At 65.8% G+C, this 16,934-nt stretch overlaps 1 protein-coding gene across 1 annotated transcript in view; it reads right to left on the reverse strand.

Annotated features, from left to right (window-relative positions):
• PLCB3 (phospholipase C beta 3) overlaps window positions 1–16,934 on the reverse strand; it is a 40,897-nt gene that overhangs the window by 8,586 nt on the left and 15,377 nt on the right. Inside the window, 14 exon segments of the mRNA XM_072881546.1 lie at window positions 632–723; window positions 2,291–2,395; window positions 3,249–3,302; window positions 3,305–3,347; window positions 5,203–5,364; window positions 6,593–6,747; window positions 7,484–7,608; window positions 9,798–9,882; window positions 10,871–10,967; window positions 12,053–12,123; window positions 14,192–14,327; window positions 15,172–15,188; window positions 15,191–15,255; window positions 15,956–16,038. Of these exon segments, the coding sequence (XP_072737647.1) occupies window positions 632–723; window positions 2,291–2,395; window positions 3,249–3,302; window positions 3,305–3,347; window positions 5,203–5,364; window positions 6,593–6,747; window positions 7,484–7,608; window positions 9,798–9,882; window positions 10,871–10,967; window positions 12,053–12,123; window positions 14,192–14,327; window positions 15,172–15,188; window positions 15,191–15,255; window positions 15,956–16,038 (1,290 nt within the window).

The following is a 16,934-nucleotide window of genomic DNA, read 5'->3' on the forward strand; positions in this document are numbered from 1 at the left end:
GTTCAGGGGCCCCCAAATCCTCTGTGACCCCCAAACCCCCTGGACCCCCCAAATCCCCCACAACCCCCTAAACTCCCCTGACCCCCAAAACCTCCAGCCCCGCCCCAGCCATCCCAGCCTCTTCAAGACCACCTCAACCTCCCCCAAGAGCCCCCAAAATCCATCACAGCCCCCAAAACCCTGTGCCCCCAAACCCCTTGGAGCCCCCAAACCCCCTTGGGGCCCCCCAAAACCCCTTTGTGGCCCCCCCAAATCCTCCACGTCTCGCGCCGCAAATCCTCCCACCCTCATCTACCCCAGCCCCCAAAACCACTTCAACCTCCCCCAAAACCTGCCCCAAGGCCCCAAAATCCTCTGTGACCCCCAAGAGCCCCCAAACCTATTGGGGCCCCCAAACTTTTGGGACCCCAAAGACCCCTTGGGGCCCCTCAAACTCTCCATGACACCCCAAAATCCTCCAGCCCCTGCTCATCCATCCCTGCCTCAAGACCACCTCAACCTCCCCTAAACTGACCCCAAGGGCCCCCAAAACCTCCATAACCCCCAAAGCTCCCCAGGGGTCCCCCAAACCCCTAGGGCCCCCCAAAACCCTCGGGGGCCCCCCCAAATTCTTGGGGGGCCCCCCCCTTACCTCGCCGTCCCCCATGAGGGCGGCCAGCCGCCGGGCACGCTGGTCCATCAGGCTGACGTGTTTGATGGGGTTGATCAAGGCCTCAGCGTAATCTGGGGGGGGCCACGAGATTTGGGGGTGACCTGGGGAAGGGGCCCCCCAAAATCCAAGGGGGGTCCCCCCAAAAAAGGGGAGACCCCCCCCAAAAAAAAGGGGACCCCCCATTTAAAATGGGAGCACCCTGAGAAAGGAGTAACAGGGCAACGGGGAGCTGCCACGCTGACGCCGGCAGGTGTGACCCCCCCCAAAAAATTGGGGGACCCCTCAAAAAAGGGGGGACCCCTCCAAAATGGGGGGACCCCCCCAACATGGGAGGCACCCCAGAAATGAAGGAAATGGGGGCACCCCAAAAATGGGGGGGGCAAATGTGGGGTACTCGAAAAATGAGGGGAATTGGGAGCACCTCAAAAACAAAGGGGGGGGCAAAAATGAGGCACCCCAAGAATGGGGGAGATGGGGGGCACCCCAAAAAGGAGGGGCACCCCAAAAATGGGGGAAGCCCCTAAGTGGGGGTACCCCAAAAATGAGGAATACTCAAAAGTGGGGGCACCCCAAAAGGAGGGACACCCCAAAAACAGGAGAGACCCCCCCAAAAGAGGATAGCGCAGGTATGAGACACCCTCAAAAATGGGGGGCACCCAAAAAGCGAAGGACACCCCCCAAAATGGGCCCCCCCAGAAATGAAGGGTACCCCCAAAATGGGGGCACCCCAAAAATAGGGTCACCCAAAAAAAGCAGGGGACCCCTCAAAAAGCACAGGGAACCCCCCAAAAGTGGGGGGGGACCCCAAAAGACAGGACAGATCCTCACAAGAGGGTGCTGCCCCCCCACAGCCCCCCCCAAACTTTTGGGGTACCCCCTCGAAAAGCAGGCCCCCCAAAAAAGCACATGGGATCCCCCAAAAGAGGGGGGACCCCCAAAAAGTCAGACCCTCACAAATGAGTCCTGGGGTTGCCCTGAACCCTGGCCAGCAGTGAGCCCTGGGGTGCTGCCCCCCCCAGCTCCCCAAACTTTTGGGGACCTCCCCCAAGCAGCCCCCCAAAAGTAGAGGGGACCCCAAAAAGAGGAGACCCCTCAAAATGGGGTCACCCCCAGATTTGTGCTGGGTTGCTCTGATCTCCATCCAGCACCGAGTCCTGGGGCGCTGACCCTCCCAGCCCCCCAACTTTCAGGGTGCCCCCAAAAAGCAGAAGGGACCCCCAAAAAAGAGGGGGAACCCCCAAAAAGAGGGGGAACCCCCCAAAAGAAGGGAAACCCCCAAAAAGGGGGTCAAGTCCTCCCAAATGTCTGCTGGGGCTGCCCCAGTCCCCAGGCAGTGCGGAGCCCTGGGGGTGCTGCCTCCCCCCAGCCCCCCCCCCAACTTTGGGGGACCCCTCAACTCCCGAGGACCCCCCCTCAAAAAGCACAGGGGGCCCCCAGAAAGAGGGGGGACCCCCAAAAACGGGGTCAAACCCTCACAAACGCACGCTGGGGCTGCCCCGATCTCCACCCTGGGGGTGCTTCCCCCTCCCCCCCCGGGTCTTGGGGTTCCCCTGGGTTTTAGCCCGCCCCTCCCGTGTTTTGGGGACCCCCTGGGTTTGGGGACCCTCCCCCCTCCGCGTTTGGGGACCCCCCCCGCACCCTGGTGGCCATGGGGGACGTAGTCGCAGGCCTGGGTGTGGAGCAGGAGGGCGGGCAGGCAGAGCGGCTGGTTGCTCTCGTTGCGCAGGCAGACGTAGTGGTAGCCTGGGGGGGGACAAGATGGCGGCTGGGGGAGGGGGGGGGGGCTGGAATGGGGGGGGCCCCCCAACAAGGCCCTGCACCCCCAAACCGGCCCCTGGGGACAGCCCCACCCCCCACTGTTGCCCTAGTGATGGGGCTGCAGGGCATTGTGGGTAGGCCCAGGCCCGTGTTGACATGGTAACAGGCTGGATGCAGGGCATTGTGGGTAGGCCCAGGCCCCTGTTGCCGTGGTAACAGGCTGGGTGCAGGGCATTGTGGGTAGGCCCAGGCCCGTGTTGCCATGGTAACAGGCTGGATGCAGGGCATTGTGGGTAGGCCCAACCCCTGTTGCCACAGTAACCGGCTAGGTGCAGGGCATTGTGGGTAGGCCCAGGCTCATGTTGCCGTGGTAACAGGCTGAGTGCAGGGCATCGTGGGTAGGCCCAGGCCCCTGTTGCCGTGGTAACAGGCTGGGTGCAGGGCATTGTGGGTAGGCCCAGCCCACTTTGCTGTGGTAACAGGCTGGGTGCAGGGCATTGTGGGTAGGCCCAACCCCTGTTGCCACAGTAACAGGCTGCACGCAGGGCACTATGGGTAGGCCCTACACCTCTATGATCCCTGCTACCATGGCAACAAGTCCTGCCGGGCATTGTGGGAAGGCTTAATCCTCCTGTTGCCACGATAACAGGCCGGCAGCGGAGCATTATGGGTAGGCCCAGCACCCCCAGCTCCCTGGCCCCATGGCGGCCTGCCTAGGCCCGACCCCGTGGGCCCCCCCCCCCGCCATGGGGCCCCCCCCCAAGGATCCCCCCCCACCATGGGGCCCCCCCCAAGGATCCCACCCGCCATGGGCCCCCCCGCCATGGGCCCCCCTCACCGGAGCGCAGGGTGGCCACGGGCAGGACGCGGTGCCCCAGGAAGCGTCCCCCTCCTCGTAGGCGGCCACGCGCAGGGAGGCCAGGGAGGGCAGCACCACCTGGGGGCACCCGCCTCAGCACCTCCCAGTGCTCCCAGTGCCCTCCCCGCTGCTCCCCAGTGCCCCCAGAGCCTCTCAGTGCCCCCCAGCACCTCCCAGTACTCCCAGTGCCCCCAGCGCCCTCCCCGCTGCTCCCCAGTGCCCCCAGCACCTCCCACTTCTCCCAGTGCCCCCAGTACCTCCCTAGTGCCCTCCTCAGTGACCCCAGCACCTCCCACTGCTCCCAGTGCCCCCCAGTGCCTCCCAGTGCTCCCAGTACCTCCCTAGTGCCCTCCTCAGTGACCCCAGCACCTCCCACTGCTCCCAGTGCCCCCCCAGTACCTCCCCAGTGCCCTCCTCAGTGACCCCAGCACCTCCCACTGCTCCCAGTGCCCCCCCAGTGCCTCCCAGTGCCCCCCAGTACCTCCCTAGTGCCCTCCCCAGTGACCCCAGCACCTCCCACTGCTCCCAGTGCCCCCCCAGTGCCCTCTCCGGTGCCCCCCACTGCTCTCAGTGCCCCCCATTGCCTCCCAGTGCCCCCCAGTACCTCCCTAGTGCCCTCCCCAGTGACCCCAGCACCTCCCACTGCTCCCAGTGCCCCCCAGTGCCCTCTCCGGTGCCCCCACTGCTCTCAGTGCCCCCCATTGCCTCCCAGTGCCCCCCAGTACCTCCCTAGTGCCCTCCCAGTGCCTCCCTCAGTGCTCCCAGTGCCCGCCAGTGCCGCCAGTGCCTCCACTGCCCCCAATGGCCTCCCAGTGCTCCCAGTGCCTCCCACTGCCCCCCATTGCCTCCCAGTGCCCCTCCAGTGCCTCCCAGTGCCCCCTAGTTACCTCCCAGTGCCTCCCAGTCCCCCCAAGTGACTCCCAGTGCTCTCTAGTTCCCTTGAGTCCCTCCTGATCCTCTCCCAGTGCCTCCTAATCTCTCCCAGTTCACCCCAGTTCCCTTCCAGTCCCCATGAGTTCCTCCCAGTTCACCCCAGTGCCCCTCAGTCCCTCCCAATCCCCTCCCAGTCCCTTCCCAGTAACTCCCAGTTTAGCACCCCGTAGAAGAGGAAGGGCTCCTCGCCCCAGACGGGGTTGAAGAGCTTCCCCAGTGCCTCCCAGTCCCTCCCAGTCCCTCCCAGTTTAGCACCCTGTAGAAGAGGAAGGGCTCCTCGTCCCAGACGGGGTTGAAGGGATTCCCCAGTGCCTCCCAGTCCCTCCCAGTGCTCCCAGTTGGGCACCTTGTGGAAGAGGAAGGACTCCTCGTCCCAGACGGGGTTGAAGAGCTTCCCCAGTCCCTCCCAGTCCCTCCCAGTGCCTCCCAGTTTAGCACCCCTTAGAAGAGGAAGGGCTCCTCGCCCCAGACGGGGTTGCAGGGCTTCCCCAGTGCCTCCCAGTCCCTCCCAGTGCCCCCAGTTGGGCACCTTGTGGAAGAGGAAGGGCTCCTCGTCCCAGACGGGGTTGCAGGGCTTCCCCAGTGCCTCCCAGTCCCTTCCCAGTAACTCCCAGTTTAGCACCCCATAGAAGAGGAAGGGCTCCTCGCCCCAGACGGGGTTGCAGGGCTTCCCCAGTGCCTCCCAGTCCCTTCCCAGTAACTCCCAGTTTAGCACCCCATAGAAGAGGAAGGGCTCCTCGCCCCAGATGGGGTTGAAGAGCTTCCCCAGTGCCTCCCAGTCCCTCCCAGTGCCCCCAGTTGGGCACCTTGTGGAAGAGGAAGGGCTCCTTGCCCCAGACGGGGTTGCAGGGCTTCCCCAGTGCCTCCCAGTGCCTCCCAGTGCCTTCCCAGTCCCTCCCAGTTTAGCACCCCGTAGAAGAGGAAGGGCTCCTCGCCCCAGACGGGGTTGCAGGGCTTCCCCAGTGCCTCCCAGTCCCTCCCAGTGCTCCCAGTTGGGCACCTTGTGGAAGAGGAAGGGCTCCTCGTCCCAGACGGGGTTGAAGGGGTTCCCCTGGCAGGGCCGGGTGCGGAACCGGCGCCGCGTGTCCACGGGCAGCCCGAAGACGTCCACCTCCACGTAGACCCCCCCGCGGCGCTCCGACAGGAACTGCCCCGAGATCACCTGCGGGGGGGACCCCGAAATCAGCCCGGCACCCCCAAACCCGCCCCGGCACCCCCGGGCCCACCCCGGCACCCCAAAACCTGCCCGGCACCCCCAAACCTGCCCCAGATCCTCAGGCACATCCCGACCCCCCCGGACCCCCCCAGTGTCCGACGGGCGCTGCCCTGAGATCACCCGGGCTGGGGGGGGACCCCAAAATCAGCCCGGCACCCCCAAACCCGCCCCGGCACCCCCGGACCCACCCCAGCACCCCAAAACCTGCCCGGCACCCCCAAACCGGCCCCAGCACCCTCAGGCACATCCTGACCCCCCACCCCTCGGTGCTCGGAAAGGAGCTGCCCCGAGATCACCCGGGCTGGGGGGGGACCCCAAAATCGGGCTGGCACCCCAAAACCTGCCCCGGCACCCCAAAACCTCCCCTGGGCCCCCAAACCTGCCCCAGATCCTCAGGCACATCCCGACCCCCCCGGACCCCCCCAGTGCTCCGACAGGCGCTGCCCTGAGATCACCCGGGCTGGGGGGGGACCCCAAAATCAGCCCGGCACCCCCAAACCTGCCCCGGCACCCCCAGACCCGCCCGTGCCCCGGGGCGCTGGGGCCCCTCCCCACCTCCCGGGGCAGTTTGGGGGGGCTGTGGGACCCCCCCGGGCAGTTTGGGGGGGCAGTGGGGACCCCTCCCCCTCGCAGTCAGTTTTGGGGGGGCTGTGGGGACCTCCCCATCCCCCACAGAGGGCAGTGGGGACCCCTCCCCCCCAGGTCGGCTTTAGGGGGGCAGTGGGGGACCCCGGGCAGTTTCAGGGGGCAGTGGGGACCCCTCCCCCTCACAGTTTGGGGGGGCAGTGGAGACCCCTCCCCCCAGGTCGGTTTCGGGGGAGCAGTGGGGACCCCTCCCCCCCAGGTCGGCTTTGGGGGGGCAGTGGGACCCCCCCGGTCGGTTTTGGGGGGCAGTGGGGACCCCTCCCCCCCAGGTCGGCTTTGGGGGGGCTGTGGGGACCCCTCCCCCCCCGGTCATTTTTGGGGGGCAGTGGAGACCCCTCCCCCCAGGTCGGTTTTGGGGGGGCTGTGGGGACCCCTCCCCCCCAGGTCGGCTTTGGGGGGGCTGTGGGGACCCCTCCCCCTCGCAGTCAGTTTTGGGGGGGCAGTGGGGACCCCTCCCCCCAGGTCGGCTTTGGGGGGGCAGTGGGACCCCCCCGGTCGGTTCTGGGGGGCAGGGGGTCCCCGGCCCCACCTGCACCCGCAGGGTGTTGGCCACGATCCCGTCCACCAGGTCCTCGGCGAAGGGGTCGAAGGTTTTGTCCCGGCGCCGCATGAACTCGGGCTTGAGCAGGAGCCCGCAGCGGGCGTTGTACTCGAACAGCCCCAGGTTCAGCTGCATCGGCACGTCTGGGGCGCGCCGTGGGGCAGAGCCGTGGGGCAGGGTCAGCGCCGTGGGGCTGAGCCGTGGGGCACAGCCATAGGGTAGGGGGGCAGAGCCGTGATGGGGCGCAGGGGCATTGGGACTCCAACGGCCCCAGGATCAGCTGTATAAGTGTGTTTGGGGCACGCCGTGGGGCTGAGCCGTGGGGCAGGGTCAGCGCCGTGGGGCTGAGCCGTGGGGCAGAGCCATAGGGCGGGGGGGGGGAGGGGCAGAGCCGTGATGGGGCGTAGGGGCGTTGGGACTCCAACAGCCCCAGGTTCAGCTGCATTGGCACGTCTGGGGTGCGCCGTGGGGCAGAGCCGTGGGGCAAGGTCAGTGCTATGGGGCAGGGGCAGCACTGTGGGGCAGCCCCTAGGAGTCAGAGTGGGGGACTGGGTGCACCGTGGGGTGCCATGGGGCTGGGGGCAGCTAGGGGGTGCAGGGGAACCCTGCTGTGGGGCTGTGCTATGGGTCAGGGCCACGTGGTGGGTCACGCTATGGGTCTGCTGCACCACCGGTTGCACTATGGACCATGCTATGGGTCACGCTATGGGTCTGGGCCACGCTATGGGTCTGGACCACTCTCCAGGTCCGCGCCACAAGCTGTGGGGCACGGCGGGTTGCGCTCTGGACCGCGCAGCGGGGCTGTGCTATGGGGCGGGAAAGGGAGGGAGGCCGCGCTATGGGTCGGGACCGTGCCGTGGGTCGCGCCGTGGGGCTGACCGAGGGTCTGGAAGTTGAGGGCGGCCATGTGGCAGCCGGCGTTCCAGAAGAGCTGGGGCTGGAAGTTGGAGGAGTCGACGCGGGTGCCCTTGGGGTAGACGCGGCTCAGCTGGCGCTTGTTGTACCTGCGCGTCAAGGGCCACGCGACCCACGGCTGCCCCACGGCTGCCCCATAGCCGCCCCACGCCTGCCCCATAGCCGCCCCACGCCAACCCCGTACCGCTTTCATACAGCCCAACTGACCCCACGGCTGCCTCACGGCCCTCCGACCTGCCCTGGCAATGCCACGGCCGCCCCACGGCTGCCCCATGGCTCCTCAAACAGCCCCACAGCACCCCGAAACCTGCTTCTGCTCCCTGACCCCCGCACCCCAAAACCCAGCTGTGCGCCCCCAAAATGCCCCCCAAAACTCACTAACCCCCCCCGTGCGCCCCAAAACAGCCAGTGCCCCCCAGATGCCCCCCGAATCCTGCCTGGATCCCCTGAACACACCCCAAAAGCCCCCTATGTCCCCCAAGGGCACCCCAAAACTCACCCCATCCCCCAAAGGCACCCCAAAACCCCTCATATGCCCCCAATTGCCCCTATTTCCCCAAGAGCACCCCAAAACCCACCTCTACACGCCAAAAAGCACCCCCAACCTCACCAGTGCACCCCAAAACCTGCTCAGAACCCCTGAACGCAGCCCAAAGCCCCTATGTCCCCCAAGGGCACCCCAAAACTCACCCCATCCCCCAAACGCACCCCAAAACCCTCACCCCCCAATTCCCCCAAACCCCTATGTCCCCAAGAGCACCCCAAAACTCACCTCACACCCCAAGACCCCCCCCCCAAACCCCTATTTCCCCAAGAGCACCCCAAAACCCTCACCGCCCCCACCCCCCCCAAACCCCTATGTTCCCAAGAGCACCCCAAAACTCACCTCTACACCCCAAACGCCCTCACACCCCCAAACCCCTATTTCCCCAAGAGCACCCCAAAACCCCTCACCCCCGAAATCCCAAGAGCACCCCAAAACCCCTCACACCCCAGTTCCCCCAAACCCCCTATGTCCCCAAGAGCACCCCAAAACCCCTCACCGCCCCCAGTTCCCCCCAAACCCCTATGTCCCCAAGAGCACCCCAAACCCTCACACCCCCAAACCCCCTATTTCCCCAAGAGCACCCCAAAACCCCTCACCCCCCAGTTCCCCCAAACCCCTATTTCCCCCAAGAGCACCCCAAAACTCCTCTGCACCCCAAACGCACCCCAAAACCCCTCACAGCCCCCCCAAAATCCCAAGAGCACCCCAAACCCCACACCCCCCCAGTTCCCCCCAAACCCCTGTGTCCCCAAGAGCACCCCAAAACTCCTCTGCACCCCAAACGCACCCCAAACCCTCACACCCCCCAGATCCCAAGAGCACCCCAAAACCCTCACACCCCCCAAACCCTCACCCCCCCCCGAAATCCCAAGAGCACCCCAAAACCCCTCACCGCCCCCAGTTCCCCCAAACCCCTATGTCCCCCAAGAGCACCCCAAAACCCCTCACCGCCCCCAGTTCCCCCAGGCCCTATGTTCCCGGAGCACCCCAAAACTCCCTCTGCACCCCAAACGCACCCCAAACCCTCACACCCCCCAAACCCCTATTTCCCCAAGAGCACCCCAAAACCCCTCACCCCCCCAGTTCCCCCCAGGCCCTGTGTCTGAGCACCCCAAAACCCTCACCCCCCAGTTCCCCCAAACCCCCTATGTCCCCAAGAGCACCCCAAAACCCCTCACCCCCCAGTTCCCCCAAACCCCTATTTCCCCAAGAGCACCCCAAACCCCTCACCCCCCAGTTCCCCCAAACCCCCTATTTCCCCCAAGAGCACCCCAAAACTCCTCTACACCCCAAACGCACCCCAAAACCCTCACAACCCCCAAATCCCAAGAGCACCCCAAAACCCCTCACCCCCCCAGTTCCCCCAAACCCCTATGTCCCCAAGAGCACCCCAAACCCTCACCGCCCCCAGTTCCCCCAAACCCCTATGTCCCCAAGAGCACCCCAAAACCCTCACCCCCCAGTTCCCCCCAAACCCCTATGTCCCCCAAGAGCACCCCAAAACCCCTCACCGCCCCCAATTCCCCCAAACCCCTATGTCCCCCAAGAGCACCCCAAAACCCTCACCCCCAACCCCCAATCCCAAGAGCACCCCAAACCCTCACCCCCCAATTCCCCCCAACCCCCTCTTCCCCCCGTCGCCCCAGCATCCCTCTCCCCTCTGGGCGGGGGGGTCCCCCAGATCCCGGGGGTCCCCCCAACGCCAGCCCCCGCCCCCCGGCTGGCGGATACTCCACGAACTCGAGGGGGCTCTTGGTGAGCTGCTCCAGCCCCTTCGTCTCCACGAAGGACGACATCTCAAAGGCCTTGTTGCGTTCTGGGGGGGCCCCCCCGCACCCCAAAATTACCCCCGAGGTCCCCCAAAACCTTTCCAGGGATCGGGTGAAGGCTGCGCCCCCCCCCCCCCCCCCAAGCTTTGGGAGATGCTGCCAAGTCCCACGGGACCCCAAAAAGCCACTCAGGGCCCCTCAAAAGCCCCAAGGGGACCCCAAAACCCCCAGCCCCCTCAAGATGCCCCCAAACCTTCCTGGAGCCCCCCCCAAAACTTCCCAGCCCCCAAACCCCTGAAATCCCCCCCCCAGGCCCCTTCTCGCCCCCAATCCCCCAAATCCCCCTCGGGGTCCCCAAAATCCCCCAAATCCCCCCCCCAGGCCCCCAAAACCCCTCAGGGTCCCCCAAATCTCCCCAGGCCCCCCAAACCCTCAGGGTCCCCCACATCCCCCCCAGGCCCCCAAACCCCTCAGGGTCCCCCAAATCCCCCCCCCAGGCCCCCCAAAACCCCTCAGGGTCCCCCGAATCCCCCCCAGGCCCCTTCTCACCCCCAATCCCCCTCAAACTCCCCTCAGGGTCCCCAAAATCCCCCAAATATCCCCCCAGTCCCCCCAAAACCCCTCAGGGTCCCCAAATCCCCCAGGCCCCTTCCCACCCCCAGGCCCCCCAAAACCCCTCAGGGTCCCCACATCCCCCCAGGCCCCTTCTCACCCCCCAGGCCCCCAAATCCCCCTCAGGGTCCCCCAAATCCCCCAGGCCCCCCAAAACCCCTCAGGGTCCCCACATCCCCCCAGGCCCCCAAAACCCCTCAGGGTCCCCCCGAATCCCCCCCCAGGCCCCTTCTCACCCCCCAATCCCCCAAATCCCCTCGGGGCCCCCAAAATCCCCCCCAAAACCCCTCAGGGTCCCCCACATCCCCCCAGGCCCCTTCCCACCCCCCAGGCCCCCAAACCCCTCAGGGTCCCCCCACATCCCCCCGGCCCCTTCCCCCACCCCTCCAGCCCCCCGGCTCCAGCCCCCCTGCCCCCACTGACTGCTGGCGGCCTGGAAGGACTTGAACTTGACGGGCTCGATGTAGTTGACCAGCGTGGACATCTCCTCGGTGGCCGTCACCTCGCTGCTGGCCGTGCCCTGCGCCCGCACCCCCGCGTCACCCCGGGCACCCCAGTGTCCCCCCGGGGCCTCTCCCCCCTCCGAGGTCCCCCCAAACTCCCGGGGTCCCCCGCAAACTTCTGGGGTCCCCCCCAAACTTCCTGGGTCCCCCCCAAATTCCCGGGGTCCCCGCAAACTCCTGGGGTCCCCCCAAACTTCCTGGGTCCCCCCAAACTCCCGGGTCCCCCGCAAACTTCTGGGGTCCCCCCCAAACTTCCTGGGGTCCCCCCAAACTCCCGGGGTCAACCCCAAACTTCCCGGGTCCCCCAAACTCCCAGGGTGTCCCCCAAATTCCAGGGTCCCCCCAAACTTCCGGGGTGTCCCCCCAAACTCCCGAGGTCCCCCCAAACTTCCTGGGGTCCCCCAAACTTCCGGGGTGTCCCCCCCAAATTCCAGGGTCCCCCGCAAACTCCTGGGGTCCTCCCCAAACTTCTGGGGTGTCCCCCCCAAACTCCCTGGGTCCCCCAAACTCCCCGGGGTCCCCCCAAACTCCCGGGGTCCCCCAAACTTCCTGGGGTCCCCCTCAAACTCCCGGGGTCCCCCAAACTTCCGGGGTGTCCCCCCCCAAACTCCCAGGGCCCCCCACAAACTCCCGGGGTCCCCCCCCCAAACTTCCTGGGGTCCCCCCCCCCGAGTCCCTATAAATTTTGGGCGGTTCCCTTAAATCCCCCTGGGGTCCCCCAAACTCCCTCAGGGCACCCAAACACCCACGGGGTCCCCCCACACTCGCCAGGGTAACCCCAAACTGGGTTACCCCAAACTCCCTGGGGTCCCCTCAACCCCCCGGATCCCCCAAACCCCACCAGGGTCCCCCAAAAACCCCAGGAACCCCCAGAACCTCCCCACCCCCCAGGGCCCTCTCCGCCCCCAAACCCCTCAGGGGCCCCTAAAACTGCCCAAGGTCCCCCAAACTCTCAGGACACCCCAAGCCCCCCAAACCTTCCCAGATCACCCCAAAACCCCTCACAGCCCCCCAAACTCCTCAGGGCCCCCAAACCCCTCAGGGCCTCCCCAAAACCACACAGGGCCCCCCAAAACCCCACAGGGCCCCCAAAACCGCCCACCTCGTCCGTCGTCGGCTTCTTCATCTCCGGCAGCTCCTCCTCCTCCTCCTCCTCGCTGTCGGCCTCGCGGTCTGGGGCGAGGGGAGAGATTTGGGGGACCCCCTCACCCCCCAATATCCTCCCGCACCCCAAACCACCCCCCAGCACCCCGTCAATGCCCCCTGCACCCCCAAATCACCCCCTGGCACCCCCAAATCCCCACCAGCACCCCCAAATCCCCCTGGCACTCCCTGAATGGCCTCTGCACCCCCAAATCCTCCTGAGCACCCCAAATCTCTCCCTGGCACCCCCAAATCCCCACCAGCACCCCATATCCCCCAGCACCCCAGAATGGCTGCTGCACCCAAATCCTCCCCCAGCACCCCCAAATCCCCACCAGCACCCCATATCCCTCCAGCACTCCCAAATCCCCCAAGCACCCCCAAATCCCCCCCAGCACCCCTGAATGCCCCCTGCACCCCAAATCCTCCTGAGCACCCCCAAATCACCCCCTAGCACCCCAAATCCTCCCCCAGCACCCCCATATCCCCCCAGCACCCCCAAATCCCCCAAGCACCCCAAATCCCCCCAGCACCCCCTGAATGCCCCTGCACCCCAAATCCTCCTGAGCACCCCCAAATCACCCCTAGCACCCCCAAATCCCCACCAGCACCCCCATATCCCCCAGCACCCCCAGAATGGCCCCTGCACCCCAAATCCTTCTGAGCACCCCAAATCCCTCTGAGCACCCCAAATCCTCCCCCGCACCCCTAAGTCTCCCTGGCACCCCAAATCTTCTCCAAGCACCCCCAGAATGCCCCCTGCACCCCTAAATCCTCCTGAGCACCCCCAAATCTCTCCCTGGCACCCCAAATCCCCACCAGCACCCCAAAACTCCCCTGGCACCCCCAAATCCTCCGGAGCTCCCCCAAATTGCCCCCAGCACCCCCAAACTCACCGATGGATTTCAGGTTCACCCAGCTTGGGCCCCTTCTCCTCCCCGTTGGGCACGGGGGACCCCACTTCGGGGTGCTCTGTGAGGGGGGCCTGTAGGAGGCGGGGCCATGAGAGGGACCCCAAAACCCAGCAGTTTGGGGGGCAGGTGTTTTGGGGGGCGGGGGTTTTGGGGGCACAAGGCAGTTTGGGGGCTGTATGTGGGTTTGGGGGCCTGCAGATTTTGGGGTGCTTTGAGATGTGGGGGTTCAGGGTGGGTTGGGGTTTGGGGGTTGGGTGCAGGAGGTTTGGGGGTGCAGAGAGGTTTGGGGGTGCTGGGTCGCTGGCACAGGGCTGGAACGGTTCGGGGTGCAGGGGTGTTTTGGGGTGCAAGGAGAGGTTTTGGGGTGCAGGGATGGTTTTGGGGTGCAGGGGAGGTTTTGGGGTACCAGGGTGCTGACGCAGCGCTGGAGCGGTTTGGGGGTGCAGGTGGGATTCGGGGATGCAGGGGAGGTTTTGGGGTGCAGGGTTGGTTTCGGGGTGCAGGGGAAGGTCTGGGGCTACAGGCTAAGATTTTGGGGTGCAGGGGTAGTTTGGGGTACAGGGTGACGTTTTGGGGTGCAGGGAGGTTTTGGGGTACCAGAGCGCTGGCACAGCGCTGGAGCGGTTTGGGGTACGGGTGGGATTTGGGGATGCAGGGAGGTTTTGGGGTGCAGGGGTTGATTTTGGGGTGCAGGGGAGGTGAGGGGCTACAGGGGAGGTTTTGGGGTGCAGGGGAGGTTTTGGGGTACCAGGGCGCTGACACAGCGCTAAAGCGGTTTGGGGGTACGGGTGGGATTTGGGGATGCAGAGAGGTTTTGGGGTGCAGGGGTTGATTTTGGGGTGCAGGGGAGGTGAGAGCTACAGGGGAGGTTTTGGGGTGCAGGGGAGGTTTTGGGGTACCAGGGCGCTGACACAGCGCTAGAGCGGTTTGGGGGTACGGGTGGGATTTGGGGATGCAGGGGGGAGGTTTTGGGGTGCAGGGAGGGCTTTTGGGGTGCAGGGCTTGGTTTCGGGGTGCAGGGGGAGGTTTCGGGTGCAGGGGGTGGGGGGGGCAGGTGGTTGAGGTACCAGGGCGCTGGCGCAACGCAGGAGCGGTTTGGGGGTACGGGTGGGATTTGGGGATGCAGGGGGGGAGGTTTTGGGGTGCTGCGGAGGTTTCGGGGTGCAGGGGAGGTTTCGGGGTACCGGGGTCGCTGGCGCTGGGCGTTTTGGGGCGCAGGCTGGGGGGGCCGGGGGCCGCCCTCGGGTGCCGCTTCTTGTTCTTCACCAGGATCCGGCCCAGCAGGTCCTGGGGGCTGGGCAGGGGCACCCCCGGCTCCAGCTGCGGCACCCCAAAAAGTCACGGGGGGGAGGAGGGGGCCCCCAAATCTTCCCCTGTACCCCCAAATCCCGCCAACCCCACTCAACCTGCATGGCACCCCCCCAAAACCCAGCCCCATTCCCCCCCCGTCCCCCCCAAATCCTCCCTGCACCCCAAATCCAACCCCTCCCAACCAGCGCAGCACCCTGAAAGGCAGCCCCGGCCCCCAAACCCAGCCCTGCACCCCAAAATATTCCCCCGTACCCCAAATCCAGCCTCACCACCCCAAATTTAGCTCTGCACCCCCAAAATCCAGCCCTGCACCCCAGAATCCGTTCCGGCACCCCTAAATTTTCCCCTAGGGCCCTAAATCTGCACTGTACCCCCAAAACCCAACCCTGCACCCCCAAATCCAGCCCTAGGCCTCCGAACCCTGCCCTGCACCCCCAAAACCCAGCCCTGCACCCCGAATTCAGCCCTGCACCCCAAATTCAGCCCTGGCACCCCTGAAACGCAGCTCTGCCCCCCAAATCCTCCCCTGCACCCCCAAACCGCAGCTCTGCACCCCAAACCTGCACTGACTCCCCAGGCACCCCAAAGCCCCCTGCGCCCCCAAAACCCCTCTGCACCCCCAAACTCCCCATTGCCCCCAAAACCCCCTGCACCCCCAAACCCCCCTTTGCCCCCCAAAACCCCCTGCACCCCCAAATCCCCCTTTACCCCAAAAACCCCTCTGCACCCCCAGCCCCCCTTTGCCCCCAAAACCCCTCTGCACCCCCAAACTCCCCCATTGCCCCCCAAAACCCCTCTGCACCCCCAAACCCCCCATTGCCCCCCAAACCCCTCCCTGCACCCCCAAACTGACGGGGTACTTCTCCAGGGGTCGATGAGCAGCGCGTCCCCGAATATGCTGCGGCAGTACTCGGCCATCTTCGCCTGCTGCTTGGCCCTGGGGGGGGAGAATATTGGGGTGCTGGGGGGTCCCCAAATCCACAGCCCCCCAAACCTCCCCCACCCCAATTTTGGGGTGACAAAGGGTTGGGGGGTGGGTTTATCCCTCCCCCTTCAGCTTCCCCTCTACTTGCATCCAGCTAGTTTTGGGGGTTCAGGGATGTTTTGGGGGGACCTAGGGAAGTGGGGGGCCCTGAGGGATTTGGGGGTACCCCAGGAATTTTAGGGGACCCCACAAGATTTTTAGGGACACCTGGGGGGGTTCCCCCCAAATCCCCCCCATGGGATTTGGAGAGACCTCAAGGGATTATGGGGGATGCTGGAGGTTTGGGGGGACCCTCGGAGATTTGGGGGACCCCAGGGGTTTTGGGGGGGACCCTGGAGATTTTGGGGGACACCAGGGGTTTTGGGGGACCTTGGAGCTTTGGGTACCCCAGGGGTTTGGGGGAGACCCTGGAGATTTGGGGGGACTCCTGAAGATTTGGGAGGAACCCAAGGGGTTTTGGGGGGACCCTGGAGATTTGGGGGGGGACCCCTGAAGATTTGGGAGGAACCCAGGGGCTTTTAGGGGGGCCCTGGAGGTTTGGGGGGGATCCCAAGGGTTTTGGGGGGACCCTGGAGATTTTGGGGGGACACCCGGGGGTTTGGGGGGACCCTGAAGATTTGGGGGGACCCAAGGAGTTTTGGGGGGGACTCACGAATCCACGTGGTTCTCGAAGGAGAGGATAACGGGGTACGGCGACGTCTTGAAGGCGCTTTCGGCGATGGCCTCGATCACCTCCTGCCCCGCCGGAAAAGGGGGTTCAGGGGAGCACCCCAAAACCCAGGACCCCCCGCAAAGGGGCTGCGCTGGCCCAGGAGGGAGTTTGGGGGGGACCCCCGGGGTTTTGGGGGGGTCTTAAAAGGGGCTCTGGGTGCTCAGAGTGGCCCATTGTGGGTGCTGTGGGGGCTGGGTGGGTGCTATGGGGCTGGGGCAGTTTTGGGGACTCGGGGCAGTTTTGGGGGCTCGGGGGTTGGGGACCCCAGGTTTTGGGGGCACCTTAAAGGGGGGTCACGATGACGCCATGGGGGATGAAAGGTGGGGGGACCATTGGGTGCTGCGGGGTCTGGGTGGGTGCTGCAGCCTTTGGGTGGGTGCTATGGGGTTGGGGCAGTTTTGGGGGCCCTTTGGGCAGTTTTGGGGGCTCAGGGGGGTTTTGGGGACCCCCAGTTTTGGGGGCACCTTGAAGGGGATCTCAGGGGTCACAATGACACCATGGGCAATGAAGGACTTGGGGGGCATTGGGTGCTGCGGGGTCTGGGTGGGTGCTGCAGCCTTTGGGTGGGTGCTATGGGGCTGGGGCAGTTTTGGGGGCCCTTTGGGCAGTTTTGGGGGCTCAGGGGTTGGGGGACCCCCAGTTTTGGGGGGGCACCTTGAGGAAGATCTCAGGGGTCATGGTGACACCAAGAAGGATGAAGGACTTGGGGGGAGCCATCGGGTGCTGCGGGGTTGGGGTGGGTGCTGCAGGGTTGGGGTGGGTGCTGTGGAGTTGGGGTGGGTGCTGTGGGGCTGGGGCAGTTTTGGGGGGCTCAGGGGGGTTTGGGGGACCCCCAGTTTTGGGGGGCACCTTGAAGGGGATCTCAGGGGTCATGGTGACACCAAGAAGGATGAAGGACTTGGGGGGAGCCATCGGGTGC

Source organism: Ciconia boyciana, chromosome 16, assembly GCF_034638445.1.
Source record: "Ciconia boyciana chromosome 16, ASM3463844v1, whole genome shotgun sequence".
Taxonomy (NCBI): domain Eukaryota; kingdom Metazoa; phylum Chordata; class Aves; order Ciconiiformes; family Ciconiidae; genus Ciconia; species Ciconia boyciana.